The following is a 15,323-nucleotide window of genomic DNA, read 5'->3' as shown; positions in this document are numbered from 1 at the left end:
CAACTGCATCCAGCTCATGCATCTACACCACAGACTGACACTCCTACAACTACTCCCTCTTCCTCCACTCCCAAACCTTCACCCTCTTCCCGCCCCAATGTCCCTTAGAAGCTCTTCCTAGCAAACATTGACCTCTTCCGTACCGCCCCCTCCCCGTCCTTCACCTCAGGCCAGGGTGGCCAGAACCTAGCCCAGTCCAGCCACCAAATCCATGTCCACTGTGGTGTCTGCAGCTGTCAGAGGCTCACGGGGGCACCCGTCAGCCCAGCCATTGTGCCACCAACCCCTGCCAAGGGCAAGAACATTCCGCCACCTGGCAAGGTGAAGAAGGGGACAGCAGCCAGCAAGGGGAAGGGGCCAAAACCACCCAGCAAGGCCACCTCAAAGACTTCTGCTGCCAGACCCAAGGTGACACCACCATCTGCCAAGGGCAGGAAGGGGCACAAAACACCAGCCAAGGCATGTCAGCTGCCCGAGCCTGCAGGTGAAGGCCTGGTGGCTACCAGCACAATCGCCAGCACCGCCACCTGCACTGGGGCCAGCATCGCTACCTGCACCTCCGCAAGCACCACTACTGTCAGCAGCAGCAGCCCCAGTGGGCAGCCGTCCGAGGCTGCAAGAAAGGGCTGGAGCCTCCCCCAACCACTGGCAACACTAGCACCGCCACCTGCACCGAGGCCAGCAAAGCCACCTTCACTGCCGCAAGCACCGCCACCTGCACTGCTGACAGTAGCACCACTGCCAGCAGCAGCAGCCGCCCCATTGGGCAGCCGTCCGAGGCTGCAGGGGAAGGGCTGGAGCCTCCCCCCACCACTTGCAGCACCGGCACCTGCACCGGCACCTGCACCGGCACCTGCACCGCGGCCAGCACCGCCACCTGAACTGCCGCAAGCACCGCCACCTGCACCGCTGGCAGTAGCACCACTGCCAGCAGCAGCAGCCCCAGTGGGCAGCCGTCCGAGGCTGCAGGGGAAGGGCTGGAGCCTCCTCCCACCACTGGCAGCACCACCACCAGCACCACCAACACTGTGCAGCCGTAGCCGCCGGCGGATGGACTGTAGCCCTCCCTCCATGGACTTTTATGCATCCTGGTCACTGCCAATATCGTGGCTCTGACACCCAGGTGAGGGACTGTGACCTGGCACCCCCCATGTGCTGCATCACTGGGCACCAAGCCCCCTCCAGAACCAGTGGAGAAAGGCATCCACTCACACTATCCTTGGCAGGATGAAGCACACTGGGCACCAAGCCCCCTCCAGAACCAGTGGAGAAAGGCATCCACTCACCCTATCCTAAAGGAATCCATTCACCCTATCCTTGGCAGGATGAAGCACACTGGGCACAAAGCCAACTCCAGAACCAGTGGAACATGTCACCCACTTGAGAGACTGTGGCTTTGTACTACCCAGGACCAAGCAGTGGGCATGGAGCCCCCTCCAGGAGCAGTGGTGTAGTACCATCTTCCGGCTGAGGTGCCTGTGTGTTTTCCACCTGATGCCCCTGCAGTGTTCTCTCCAGTTTGAGGCAGGAGTCAAGTGTGGGATTCACCTATGTGTTATAGCCCAGTGGGCCACAGACTATTTTTGTGTGGCCATTGTCCCTCATTTTGTATATATTGTACATACTGTTTATTTATTTATGAACGTATTTCTCTAAATTTCTAATATTACACTCATTTGACTCCATTCCTTTTGTCCTTGCGTTATTCCAGAGGGTTGCGGGGTGTATTTGTAATGTTGTAGCATGTGTTTGTGTTGTATGGTGTTGGGTGTGAGGGTGGGGGTGTTGGGTGTGTGTGTGTCACTCTAGTTTTCCTCTGACCCCTCCCTTGTGTACTAGGTGCAGTACCCACCGTGGTCGTCGTCGCCAACGTTGCTACTCCTGGTATATGAGAAGATACACCAGCATGGGTAACACCTGTAGTTCAGGCTCTATGGCATCCTGGTTCTTCCTTGAGTGTCGAGAGGTGAGTGGTTTCCCTTCAAATTACTGTTTCTGTCGTGCTTTTGATGGCGTTGATACCGCCCCGGAAAAGCGGCAGCTTTGTTGTAATGGGGTGGGCGGTACATTGGCAGTTACCTGCGCGGTGTTTGTTGCTACGGCCTTGGCGGTCGGAGTGTTAAAGTGGCTGTATGTGTTGGCGGTTTACGCTGTGGTCATGATTCCATTTTTGTTACCGCCGGCCTGTTGGCGATATTACTGCCGCTTTAACACCGACCGCCACAGTGGTAATGGGGGCCTTAATCTTTAAAAACCTTTTTTGAAAACATGAAAACATTTTCTGAACTGGTAAAAAAAATTGCATTTGAACTGGTTGATTTCATTGATCAAGTGATTAGCCTTCGGACATTTAACGAACACGTGCTGGGACTAGTGCACTTTGGGGGTCCCTAGTATGCTCTCCGTCCCTCTAGCATGCAGAAACTCACCAGGTAAGACCGATGAGATTAAGGGTCTCATGCTACACATGCCTCAAGCAAGGACACATCCTCCATTCTGCATCATATCCCATGATGGGGGAACCTGTTACACTCCAAGGGTGTCTCAACATGTTGATTCAGTCCCTGCGTGCATGTACACCTGGCCTTCCCTTGGGACTTAGCTCCCCGCATGCTGGTCTTCTTGTTGTGCAGGAAGGGGCGAATGTGCTTCACCACCCACTCACCAGTCTTGTTGGTGAGTTACTTCTGGAGGGGAACTTGGCAGTGCTGTATCTGCGGCACCACCAGCTCTTACCAAGCTCTCTAATAGAGCCCTGGCGACCTCCGCAACAATTTGCCAAAATCCAAGGTGGGGGCCAGAGGCTATGCTCCTCTGTCTCCCATGCTGCAGCTTCTGCCTCTGCGTACCGACCACTGGCACCATGCCCCCACAGCATGGCAGGTTGGGAAGGACAGGAAGAGTAATCAGGGACCCGATGTAAGCAGGGACCCGGGGAACATGTAGCAGTATCACTTGTCACAGTGGGTGATTGCGTCCCCAGCCGCAGGCTCACCAGCAGCCCCGTCACTGGCAGGCTTTCAAGGCTGTGAGCACACACATGGCTGGAAGCAGAGATCTGCCTTAAAGGAGTCTACAGTGCACAATATTCTCATCTCATCATGATACTTCTTTCCCCCAGCTGCTACATACCTTTAAAGCCACTGGGGACCCTCATTTGCCGCAGCAATGTGCACTGTTATCCCGGACATCATTGGACTGGTATTCCTTCAGACTTTTTGCCTTCATTCCCCTCTTTTAAAATGGCCATTTGGACTTGCCCACTTTATTCCTGCCAACCAGTGGTAACGTGCTACTTCTCTCTCCCTAAAACATGGTAAAGTTGGCCCACCCCTAATTGACACATTTAATTTGTTTGTATGGCTGTAGTACAGGGTGCAGCATATTCCCAGGCCTGTAAATTAAATGCTGCTAATGAGCAGTAAACTAGATTAAACTAGCACTGCAACACTTGTCTCAGCTCTGCCGTTCCTACCTGGCAAGATGAACCTTTTGCCAGGCCTAAAACTTCTTTTTTTAATATTTATTAAAACCGAAGGTTTAGACCTGATAAAATGTTCATTTTGGCAGGTAGGATAGTTAAAGAAGAAAAACATTTTCTAATGAAGCTTAAATAATTGCAGCTGAAAAGCTGCTTAAGCCGTTCTACAATGCAAATTATTTCAGCGTATTGTATTGTATAATTCGCCTGCATGATTGGAACTAACCACTCATAGGGCATTGTGCATGCTATTTAAAGGGCAAGATGTGTGTATTTAAGTTGTATATGTTGTGAGAGTGAAATACTTCTAAAGTTTTTTTTTATTGCTGTAAAGCTATCTCTCCTATAGACTAATACTGTGTTACCTTATAACTCTTAATACTTAATAACCTTAATATGGGGAAGATAGAGAAATTCTTCTTCTACTGAAATTAATTGTAAAAAGTCCTCTTTAGTGCTAAAATCGGATTTTCAGCTGCTATTCTGAAAATTCCAGTTTTAGAAAGTTGGCATTTTACTGCCTCAACCAAAAGTTCCTTTCTGCCAGTGTCAATTGACTGTGGTGTTTTGTGTATTCCTCAAAGACATGGAGACAAAAGGACCTTGGGTGTGGGGCAGGGTGTTTTCCTACTGAGCAGGATGTCCTGGGGTGGTACTCAGCCTTCCTGAGCTTCAATGGGGGTAGCCTCAGGGCTCTCCGACACTCTTCTTGACTTCTAAGGGCTGCCTGCCCTTACACTTAAAATTCAGCTGAACCCTATCCTGCCTGCCCTTTGTTAACCTGGACAGTTTGGTACCAAACCCAGGGAAATGGGAAGGTTATCTAAAGGGGGCATCAAGCTGGCCCTGGGGATAAAAGTGGCACCTTCAGAACCTCTCATCAAACGCTCCAGGGCCTGTGCAGGATTCGGAAGAAGGACTGCCCTGCTGTGTGAAAAAGAAGATTGGGCCTGAAGTGACTCCAAAGGTCAGTTGGCTTGACCTTCTGTTTAAAATACATGGACACAGCTAGCTTCCAGAGGCCTCTCCTGCACCTGCCCAGTATTAATATTAACTTTCATTTTCTATACTGGGTTGGGATTGATCCTGTGTTGTGTTTTTATTTTTGTAATGTTTGTGTGCTGCATACATACTTTACATATTGCCTCCAAGTTAGGCCCGACTGCTTTTGTGATGAGCTAACAGTGGGTTAAGCAGAGGTTTATTTAGTCACTTTGTGGTTCACCCTGACAAGGATTATGTTTGTTTGAGTGGGCCTTTTACCCATCTCAACTAATAACCCAATTTCTTACATGCACTGATTGTCTGCTTGTAGCATAAGCTTTTTAGCCATGCTGGCTGACAGCTAGTCATGCCCCTGGGCTTTCACAATGATTTCCACTTGTTACTTTTATTATGCCACAATGAGACATCAATCTCATTGCATCATTTCTGATGTGTGACTCTTTCAAGCCTCTTGACTGTTCTACAGGGAGACTCAGTTTAGAAGAAAATATTTATCATTGCCATCACGTAAATGTGCTACTGGTAGTGTCAGTTTGGACTCTGTATACTGTTTTTTTCTAGAAAACCCGTGCTCAGAATGTATGCATCATTACTCCTGAAAGTGGTGTTACTTTTCCACATAGGGCAGGCCGTAAAACTTTCTATGTTCTTTTCTCCATCACATCCTTCTAAAAAGAAGGAAAGGTTAAAATGGTTGGATCTGGCATGTGCCCTTAGTTTGTGCATAGATACGATTAGTGACTACCTGGTCGATGATCTGTTGTTTGTTGAGTTTACCTATGTTAAGAAAGGCAATGAGGTTCAGAAACTGACCTTGTTCTCCTGGATTGCTTCTGCATCAGTTTTATGCCCTGGCCAAGGAGGCTTTGCCAGGAGTCTTTGGGCTCATTCCAACAGAGCAAAAGGCTAACTAATACTTTAGCTCAGGGTGTTCTGGTCTTGGGCATCTGCCATGCAGTCACAGGGCCATCTGTCCATACCTTAACACCACACCTTTGTATCATTTCATAAGTCCACAGACAATGTAATTATGTCCGCTCGGTCCTGCACGACTTCCTGTTGTAAAATCAACTCTCCAAACGCACATCCTAACAGTGGTCATTACTTTGGTATTGATTCGCGAAGTGAGGAGTCTGCGGTTAGAAATATCTGTCAGAAGAATAAGTTACCTTCTTTTACACTTCTTCTGGTGGATACTTTAACAGCACCACAACCCACCCCTCCACCCCATTCTGTGGAGTGTACGTTTCTTAAGTGTGTGACATAACTTAGATAACTAATGATGAAAGTGCTGTCCGCACATTGGGACATCACCCTTATGCGGTTCTGTCTCATGTCCAGATGTGAGATGGAATCACAGTGGAAGTCATTAGCGAAACGTATGGTTGTGCAGGAGCTATTGGAAGTTTGGTCAGATCCAGCCTGGCGCATGGGGGAGATTCACAAGGTGGGGAATCTACAGTTAAAGTATCCACCAGAAGAATCATTACAAGTGGTACATTTAGTTTGTCACTAGTAAGTTTTTAGAACAACTTGTTTTACTTTTTATTACTCACAATATTCATTGTTTCTCAGTGGAATTTGAATATTATGTTACATTTCTCTATGGCTTACAGACTCAAGCCAATGCACCGTTGGCCAGTTCTGCGTTTAACTTGATGACAGTTCTGTTGGCAAATTCATCTTATAGAGTCAGAAAAACTTGGTCTTATTGTTTGCCCACCATTGACAGTTTCCTACTTGTATAGGTTGGCCCTTTGCACATGTAGAACCTTCTTACTCGAGGTGGTACTTCCATTTCATACAGGTCAGGCTTTACACTCCGATTTTCCTCTTCACATGACCAAGTTTGAAGAACGTTGTATAGAATTAATATTTAAAATATCATCCATTTTTGACAGGATGGTGTGGATGATCATCTCTTTGTGGGAATCAGTGAAGCTGTAAAGGGCTAGGTAGTGACCAAACAATCAAGATTTGCTGTGCTCCGGCCAAGAAAAATCCTTCAGAGAGCATTTGCGCCCATTTCACTTGGGCCTTGATGGTCCCCACAGCTCTCTCCAAAGGCTTCTAAAATTTGCTTGGCAGCACATGGTCATCCTTAAATACTTCTGAAGCATGCAGTGATGGGTACTTTGTGGAAGCAGTGTTGCACGGCTTTCCTTGGTTAACAGGCAATACTTCCATAGAGGTACCTTAATCATAAGGTGAGAAATCTGCAGGAAGATGTATCCATTAGGAGGAAAAGTTACTAACCATTGAAAAAGACATTACTGGTGGATACATAATCTTCCCTCTGATTTCCCACTGCCTTCCCTATTTGCCCTTGAGTAAGCACCATGGTTAATAAGGGAAAGGGATGCCATAATATTGCATCCTTTTTTGTCAATGTTGTTGATAAAAAACATAAAAGAATAACATAGATATATATTGTAGATGTACACATAGAAAAGGAATTGAAATAAAAGCGGGTTTGTAAGGGTTTCAACCCCCAATAAAAAGACAGTAGCAACAGTAATGAAAACTCCTTTGCACCAAAAACACAGTTTATTTAGTGCACTAAATAAAGTTGTTTTGCTGCAATGGAGTTATGCAATAGAGTTCTGTTTTGTTGATTGTATTGCTGTGGCTTGGATATGTTAGGCAGGAGTCACGCTCATCATCGTTAACGATACCAACCAGGTGGACGAGGTTGCATCATGTGAGCTTTTCAGGTGGATGAGGCCACATCGTATGAGCTTTTGTGGGCACTCATATCTATATAAATATTAGAGATATAGATGGAATGTCAGCAGTAGGGATTGTGTAGTTATTGCTAAATTAGGCTTTCTATTGAAAAGGCATTTTTTTCTTTGATGATAACTGATGCCATTCAGGAAATTTAAGGATACGTAAGGGGGCAGGGGTACTTCACCCTAACTCCCAGGCATATATGGGACCATGAATATAAAATAAAATGGCCCCCATGGTCTTGAAATCTTATCTGGGGCCACAAACCCAGCACCTGCTTCATGGGCAAGGGTTTGCAAACCTAGGGCAAGCTTCATGGGGACCCATGTTGGCCCTTTTGTAGGTTATGTGAATCAAGAACCACGTTTTCAGGGCCCACAGAAAGTCCAGCATAGGTTCCCAATATAGTGAACGGTTTTAATCCTATTAAAGGATCTGCCAATGCAAAAATAAAATAAAAAAACGCAACCTGTTGGCCACCTGCAGTCCATTGTAATAGGCCAGACCCAGGAGCCAAGACCTGCGCATAGCAAACGTTGGGTATTTGCTTGTAAATAGGGAGGCTAAGCGCAAGAAAGAACTGGATGTGATATATGATCAAAACCTCAGAAAATCATTGAAAACAATGTGCTAAAGTGAAGTTATGGCTAGCATGTGAAACTACTTTGTATTTATTTAAGATCCATTATTTCACACGTTCTTTGACCACAACTAGCATTTCCATCATTCACTGTATGTGATTAAATTGCTTTATAAAGCTAAGCTTCTTGTTAACCTGGGTTGTAAGACATCTTTGTTTCATCTAGCAAACTCCCAACAGAAATCACACTAAAAAGAAACTGGCAGTGCGCTGTACAGTGTGATATTTGTCATCTTGGAAATATTGTTACAATGGTTAATCACCAGGACAGATTGCTTGCATGGATGATGATCAGTGTCCCCACGCTCAACAAAGGACCCTTCACCTCCCTACACTGCTGTTGCTCCTGCAACGTGGGCACATCTGCACACATTAACACCCGGACTGCACCCACACAGAAGACTACGAACACTCAAGCAAGCCTCCAGTGCATTCTGCTAAACACCTGCTCCTTATACAAACATGCCATGGAAATCTGGGACACCATCACCACCCACAACTAAGACGTTGCTTTCATCACTGAAACATGGCTAAAACCCTCCTCCAACCCCGACATTGCCACTCCCACCCCAGAGGGCTACAAGATGAGACACCAAGACTGCACCAACAAACTTGTGGGGTATCACCATCATCTTCAAGGAAACCATCCAATGCACCATCACCAACGATGACTCAATGCCCCTCATGGAGCACCTCAACTTCTGACCAATGCCAATACCAAGCTGCGAGACACTTTCTGCATCGCCGTTGCCAACCTCATCGCCCCCTCAACATCGACTGCCTCCTACTCAACTATCTCAATTTCCACCTCTACGACACCAACTTCATTCCCCTCATAGAGAACCTCAGCAACATAGGCCTCACCCAACTGGTCACCAAACCTGCGCACAAACTGGACACACACTGAACACCATCCTCACCCAACAGAATCAGTTTCACCCACGTGACTGAACTCACTGAACCAACCACGTCATTGTCCAATTTACCATCTCCAATTCCCAGCAGTTCACCTCCAAGCACCTCAGCACCCCCAACCGAAACCTGGGGCTGGTAACCGAGACCCTATGGGCACAAGTCCTAGGCGCTGCACAACCCAAGCCCACGGCAGACTTTGTCCTCAACCAAGCAGTCCAAAATGTCACCACCTCTATCACCAAATCCGCGGACAGTCGCCCCGCTGAAACCAGCAACACCTCCAAGCGAGCAAGATGGTACACTCTGGAGCTCAGAAACTCCAAACGCAACTGCCACCGACTCGAGAAACAATGGCACGTGACCAAGAACCCCTCAGACAGAGCTGCCTACAAGGCAGCCCTCAACAGCTACCACCACCACATCAAGGCAGCAAAAAGAGCAGCAATCACTGCCTGCATTGACACTAAAGCCAACCACACAAAAGAACTCTTCAGAATCATCAAGGAATTCTATAACCCGATAACCACAGAGACCACCATCCACCCATTCCAGGAACTCTGCAACACCCTATCACATTACTACCACAGCACAATCTCCACCATATACAACAATTTCGACCCCCAACTCTCTACCTCCAGCCTAAACAACATCTCTCAAGTAACGAACAGCACACACCACTGATTACCACACAGACCACCTCAGCCATCATGTCATCCATCCACCCCAGGGCATCCACCGACTTTTCAGCATCGGAGCCAACACTGTTAGGACAAAACTAACCTGCATCCTCAATACCTCCATCTCAACTGTAACCTTCAAGGACTAATGGAAGCATGCAGAGGTCAGACCACTCCTGAAGAAAGCCTGTGTCTACCCCAGATACCTAAAAAACTGCAGACCGATCTTCTTGATCCCCTTCCTGGCCAAAAGGCTAGAGAAAGCCATCAACCAACAGCTCACCAACTACCTCGAATGAAATCACCTTCTCTACACCTCAAAATCCGCATTCTAGGCTAAACACAGCCCAGAGACCTCATTGATCGCCACTATGTACAACATCAGGACCCTCCTAGACCGAGGAGAGTTGGCAGCTCTGATCCTTCTGGATCTCTCCACAGCGTTCAATACAGTTTCCCATCATACTCTCCTCAACAGACTCCACAACATAGGCATTCAACAAAATGTCTTTAAGTGGGTCGCTTTTTTCCTCTCAGGCCGCACACAGAGCTTCCACTTTCCTTTCACTTCTACACCCAAGAACATTACCTGCTGCGTACTCCCAGGATTTTACCTCAGCCCAACCCTGTTCAACATCTACATGACTCCCCTCGCAGACATCGTCAGATGCTGCAGACTTTAATTTAGTCTCCTTTGCAGACGAAACTCAGCTAATCCTCTCACTCACCGAAGACCCCCACACCTCCAAAGCCAACTTCCGCACCGTCAGGACCAACGTAGCAACATGGATGAAAACCAGCTGCCTCAAACTAAACACTGACCAAATGGAATAACACCTTTGTCTGGGATCACAGCTGCAGAACTCGGGCCAATGCCCTCTCCATCAGACCATGCAGGAAACCTCTGCATCATACTCGACTGCCAACTATCCATGAATCGACAAGTAAATCCAGTCGCCTCCTCCTGCATCTCCATCCTCTGTATGCGCTGCTAAATCTTCAAATGGATCCCTACCAACACAAGAAAGACAGTCATGCACGCCCTGGTCACCAGCTGCCTCGACAGTGGCAATGCTGCCTAGGCCACTGTGTCCTCCCAGCTACTTAAAAGACTCCAGACTCTACAGAACACCACAGCCAGACTCATCCTGAACATCCCCAAGTGTTCAAGCATCACCCAACACCTCCACAGACTCCCCGCCAGAAGAGATGCCAATTCAAAATCCTCACACTCACATATAGGGTTCTACACAACCTTGGGCCATCCTACATCAACCATCAACTGAGCTTCTACGGCCCAGCAAGACAACTACTCTCCGCCTTGCTAAACCTCGCACACACTTCCTGCATCCATCACAGTGGAGTCCACTCCTCTTACACAGCAACCAAGTCCTGGAACAGCCTGCCCCTCTACCTCCAAACAGCTCCCTACCTGGCAGACTTCCGAAGGAGACTCAAGGCGTGGCTTTTGGACTAAGACACAGCACTCTCAGCTCCCTGAGATCCTTAGGGGTGATAGTGCTGTGCTTTACAAATGCTTTGCTTGATTGATTAATTGAGTACTTTTTGGGATGCTTCACCTAATCTCACCCAGCTTTCACATCAACTGCTGATGGTCTGGAATTGTGGTTGTCGGGGACCCAACCACCAACATCGTTCCCTCTCTTTTTACTGGCAAATGCACATGCTTCCTTGCTGGCAACAGTTCTGTCACTTTAACTAGCTCCTCTACCAGTTCTTTTTTTAATAACTTCAACATTTGTATATTGTTAGCGCCCATAGGCTTCTCTTCACTCAGAGTGACCACAGTCAATAATTCAAGGCATTGTTGTTCACCACGTTGGTCTCTCGTAATCTGACTAGCTGGCAAGCAAACCACTTACTAGCTGACCACAAACACAGGAGGGCCAGGAAAATGTTAAAAATATCAAAAGTGGGCACAGAGGGGTGTGTTTCCCATGCAGCCAGATTAAGCTCACCTGCACTCATAGTAGTCATTTCCTGGGCAGCTACTCGTGTATCTGGTGAGGAAGAAGATTGATCAAGATCCTAAAACCACTTCTCTAAACTCTTTAAACAGGCTGTGGTCGTCGACCCACGCAGTCAGCAGGAGGACATGGCAGACCAGCAGAGTACCAGCAGTAGTTAATCTTCAAACTTATACTCAGCCAGGAGAAAAAAAGGCAGCTCTTAACTCCATGTTCTGTATGCACAGATTCATGCAAATGTATCCAAAAGGTATTCTGAAAGCCCTAGGGAAGCTCCAGCTTGTCTGTCCAAGCTCAAGCTGTTGGCTATAACAATTTGAGTCCGTGCATCCTCCAAGTTGAAAAGGAGCAGACTTCTGCCTGGGACAGAGTTTCCCTTCTCAGGCAGAGTTCTGGGATGGCCCCCTTACTGGAATGCTTTGCATTTGTGACTGCCTACGTACAGACTGATGACCAGTTACACCTTTGAGTGGGGTGCTCTGACTGAAAACCTTGTTTACTTCTTGAAGATAGCCCTGAGAACAATTCACAGCAGAGGAAGAATTGGGTCTTGGAACTGTACTGTGTGTATAGCATCCACCCTTCAACTGATATTATAGCAAACGGATAAATACTTGCAAATATCAGAGGGTAACACTGAAGGGCACACTGTTGCATGTTAAGCAAGATAGTTAAATAACAGGTGTGTTAGTAAGATCAGTTAATGTTAAAAGTACACTGTCATGGCACAGAGAATTAATTGTAAGTGAATGGGTCAGAGAAACAGTGTTAGAATTGAACCTGCATAATCCACTCCCCAAGCTCATTAGGCTTTGTAGAGCAAACCCAAGCTTGTGCACCAGAAACTGATTTAGTAAGTGTTCACATTTTGGAAGTTGAACATTGCCTTGATGCAAGTGGCCATTTAATTTAAAATACATCATACTACAGCGTTAAACGAAATAGGTCACATAATTAATAGTGGTGCTTAGAAATGAGCGCCAGCCATGTTGTCTTTTTGTTGAGTGCACCACTCTGCTGATCTTGGCCAAGTACTTTATTGCGGATCACAGAACGGATAGCTTGTTTTGAACAAAGTAACTTTGCCTCATTCAAGTCGGACGAGTATTATGTGTAATTATAATTTTTCCCTGAGTCTGCATCTTCAACAACAAAAGTCAGAGAGCAATAGTCCCTCTGTGCTGAATATTACTCTTCCTTTCAAAGAGAAAATGAATGGGTTTCCTGAGGCTTCAACAACTATCAGATACAATTTGAGAGTTGACCAGATTCCTAGTGTACTACTAGCGCGGTGTCACAGATAGCTGGCAGAAACTGATTTCCCCAGCTACGTTTTGAAGATGCCTAAATGAGGAAACGTGTCATACATGGAGAGCATTCCAGTGTATGACCTTGCTGTCTGAAATGGCTCCATGTGTAAGTGTTTAAGGAAAGCATTGGCACACACTCTAATTAGATGCTCCCTGATAGGCCACATATTTGTTAATATGTCTCACAACGGGAAAATTCCAGTTAATTTGCATGGTATTGAGGTAGCTAACCTGGTTTACACCCTGGTTAGATTAAGATTGTGTGAATTCTCATTACAGTGTGGTGTGTTACCTTTGAGTCAAGTACCTTGAAATACACAATCTTGGGGTAATAAATTGAAAATATTGGAAAAGATATTGTTAAACAAAAATATGAAGGAATAATGAGTGATCAGGTAAAATGCAGCTAAAGATAAATATTAAAAGAAGTGGAAAGACTTTGGGATCTGCTCTGCAGAAATAAAGGCAATTCCATGATTTACATTGAAGTTTCTGAGAAAAATAGCTTGAGTTATTTTTTTTTTTCTCAAATAATAGTGCAAAAACAGGAGTTTGATTTTCATTTTACAGAGATCAGTCACCTGGAATTAATATTACATTGATTATCCTGAAGATTTCTGGTAACTCCCGTCAATAATTATAGTTTGTAGGTCAGACTATTTTGTTACCAGACACCATATTGACAGCGCCTTAAGCTGTGCTAGATGCGTTTGTTGGGTGTCGTTTATTAAGAAGAGTTAAATGTGTCAGTCCAAGTTGTAATTTTTTACCTTTCTGGCTGTTGAATCAGTGTGCACGTTGGTGAAGATTAACTCAAATCGTTGCAAAAGTGCATTAGCCAGCAGAAATCCCAAAAATGGAACCCAGATTGATAAATGTATATGTTATATACTTACACTGGTTGTTTTGTTTTATTTTCTTGTTCCAGTAAAGTCAGTCCCTTCTTCTAATATTTCAGTTTTTCCATAGGTGATGTGGGTTTTCTGTCAGAAGATCGAAGGATAAATGTTGCCATTACTCGTGCCCGCCGCCACCTAGCTATAATCTGTGATTCTCGAACTATCAGTAGCCACAAGTTTTTAAAAACTCTGGTGAATTATATGACTGAAAATGGAGAGGTTAGAACAGCTTTTGAGTACCTTGATGATATTGTGCCAGAGAACTATTCACTTCCTCTGAGTGCTAGTGAGCAGGCAGACTCTTTAAAGACAATACCAGTTCACTCTAAAGACAAATTGAAAGAACCACGCCAAGGGAGCCAGAAATCTAAAGGATTTGAGAAGGTACATAGAACACCCTCCACTCAGAAACCAAAACATATTAATTCTTTTTCTACCCAAAATGAAAGTGACACGACTTTGGAAAATATGAAGGAAGGCTCTTCAATGAAAGACAATTGCAGTGAACTGAACCGTATGATCACTGAATTTCTGAAGGACACAAGTAAATTGCACTTAGACTTTCCTTCAAATTTAAACTCTCACGACAGATTGTTAGTGCACCAGCTAGCTGAAACACACGGACTAGACCACGTGAGCACAGGAGAAGGAAAAGAGCGATATATTACTGTCAGAAAAACCAATGTGGCATTGGCATTCAATCAACCTCCTGCAATATTACATGAGCAGAAAACATCACCTGCAGTAAGTCCAAAGGGTGAAGATGTGGTTTCAAAGGTGGAAACAAATGGAAACTCCCCTGCAAAGGTGCTTGATCTGAAAACTTTGCATTTGGAAAGAATGCAGAGAGAAAAGGCAAAGCGTGAAGAAAAGGCCGAAAAACTCAGTGATCAAAATATGCAAAAATCTTCACTGAAGAAGAAAAACTCTGACGCAAAAGGTATGCAACAAGAAAGAATCTATTTTCCCGTTATTTTTGTGTGTGTGTTTGTTTTATCTATCATTGTTTTGTTTGAAAGGCCTGTGGAATGAGTGAAAGACGTTTCTGTAATTGTATTCATATAGCGCTTACTACCCCTGATGAGGCGTCAAAGCACTTTTCGCTGAGTAGCACGCTACTCTGGTACCCAAAAGGATTAGTGGTGGATTAGTATAGGGAAATATGAGTATAGTATTAGTATAGGGAAATTAGTTCATTTGAGCGGTATGCATGTGATTCTGTTAGTTGGATTGAAGAGAATAATGGAGGGATTGAAGAGGGAAGAATCAAGAAAGTGGTAATTGGGAGATCATAGTAGTAAGATGAGGTTTGGGACGAGTATATGAGAGCTGGAGGAGGGAAGAGTCTGTTGAAAGGGATTAGGTTGATCATAGTAGTTAAATGAGGTTTAGGATGATTCAAAGGAGAGATACATGAGGGAGAATTTAGTAGGGTTGTTTGGGAGATCATACTAGTAAACTGAGTTTTGGGGTGAGCCAGGAGGGGTAGAGGAAGGAAGAGTCTAGGAAGGCTTATCTTTGAGATCATAGTAGAAGAAGGAGGTTTGAATTGAGTCAGAGAGTGGGGATAGAGGATAGATTGATAGAGGTATAGGGTGAAACAGAGTATTGCATTGGTGAGTGTTTATACCTCTTTTTTTTCCTCTCTTGTACAGTAGGACTAAAGTAATACATGTAT

At 45.5% G+C, this 15,323-nt stretch overlaps 1 protein-coding gene across 1 annotated transcript in view; it reads left to right on the top strand.

Annotated features, from left to right (window-relative positions):
- The window catches only part of IGHMBP2 (immunoglobulin mu DNA binding protein 2), a 219,196-nt gene that overhangs the window by 163,494 nt on the left and 40,379 nt on the right, over window positions 1-15,323 (top strand). The window contains exon 13 of the mRNA XM_069223024.1: window positions 13,716-14,585. Within this exon, the coding sequence (XP_069079125.1) occupies window positions 13,716-14,585 (870 nt within the window). The remainder of the gene's footprint in view (window positions 1-13,715; window positions 14,586-15,323) is intronic.

The sequence above is a fragment of the Pleurodeles waltl genome, chromosome 3_1 (assembly GCF_031143425.1).
Source record: "Pleurodeles waltl isolate 20211129_DDA chromosome 3_1, aPleWal1.hap1.20221129, whole genome shotgun sequence".
Lineage (NCBI taxonomy): Eukaryota > Metazoa > Chordata > Amphibia > Caudata > Salamandridae > Pleurodeles > Pleurodeles waltl.
This window is presented reverse-complemented; position numbering and strand designations above follow the sequence as displayed.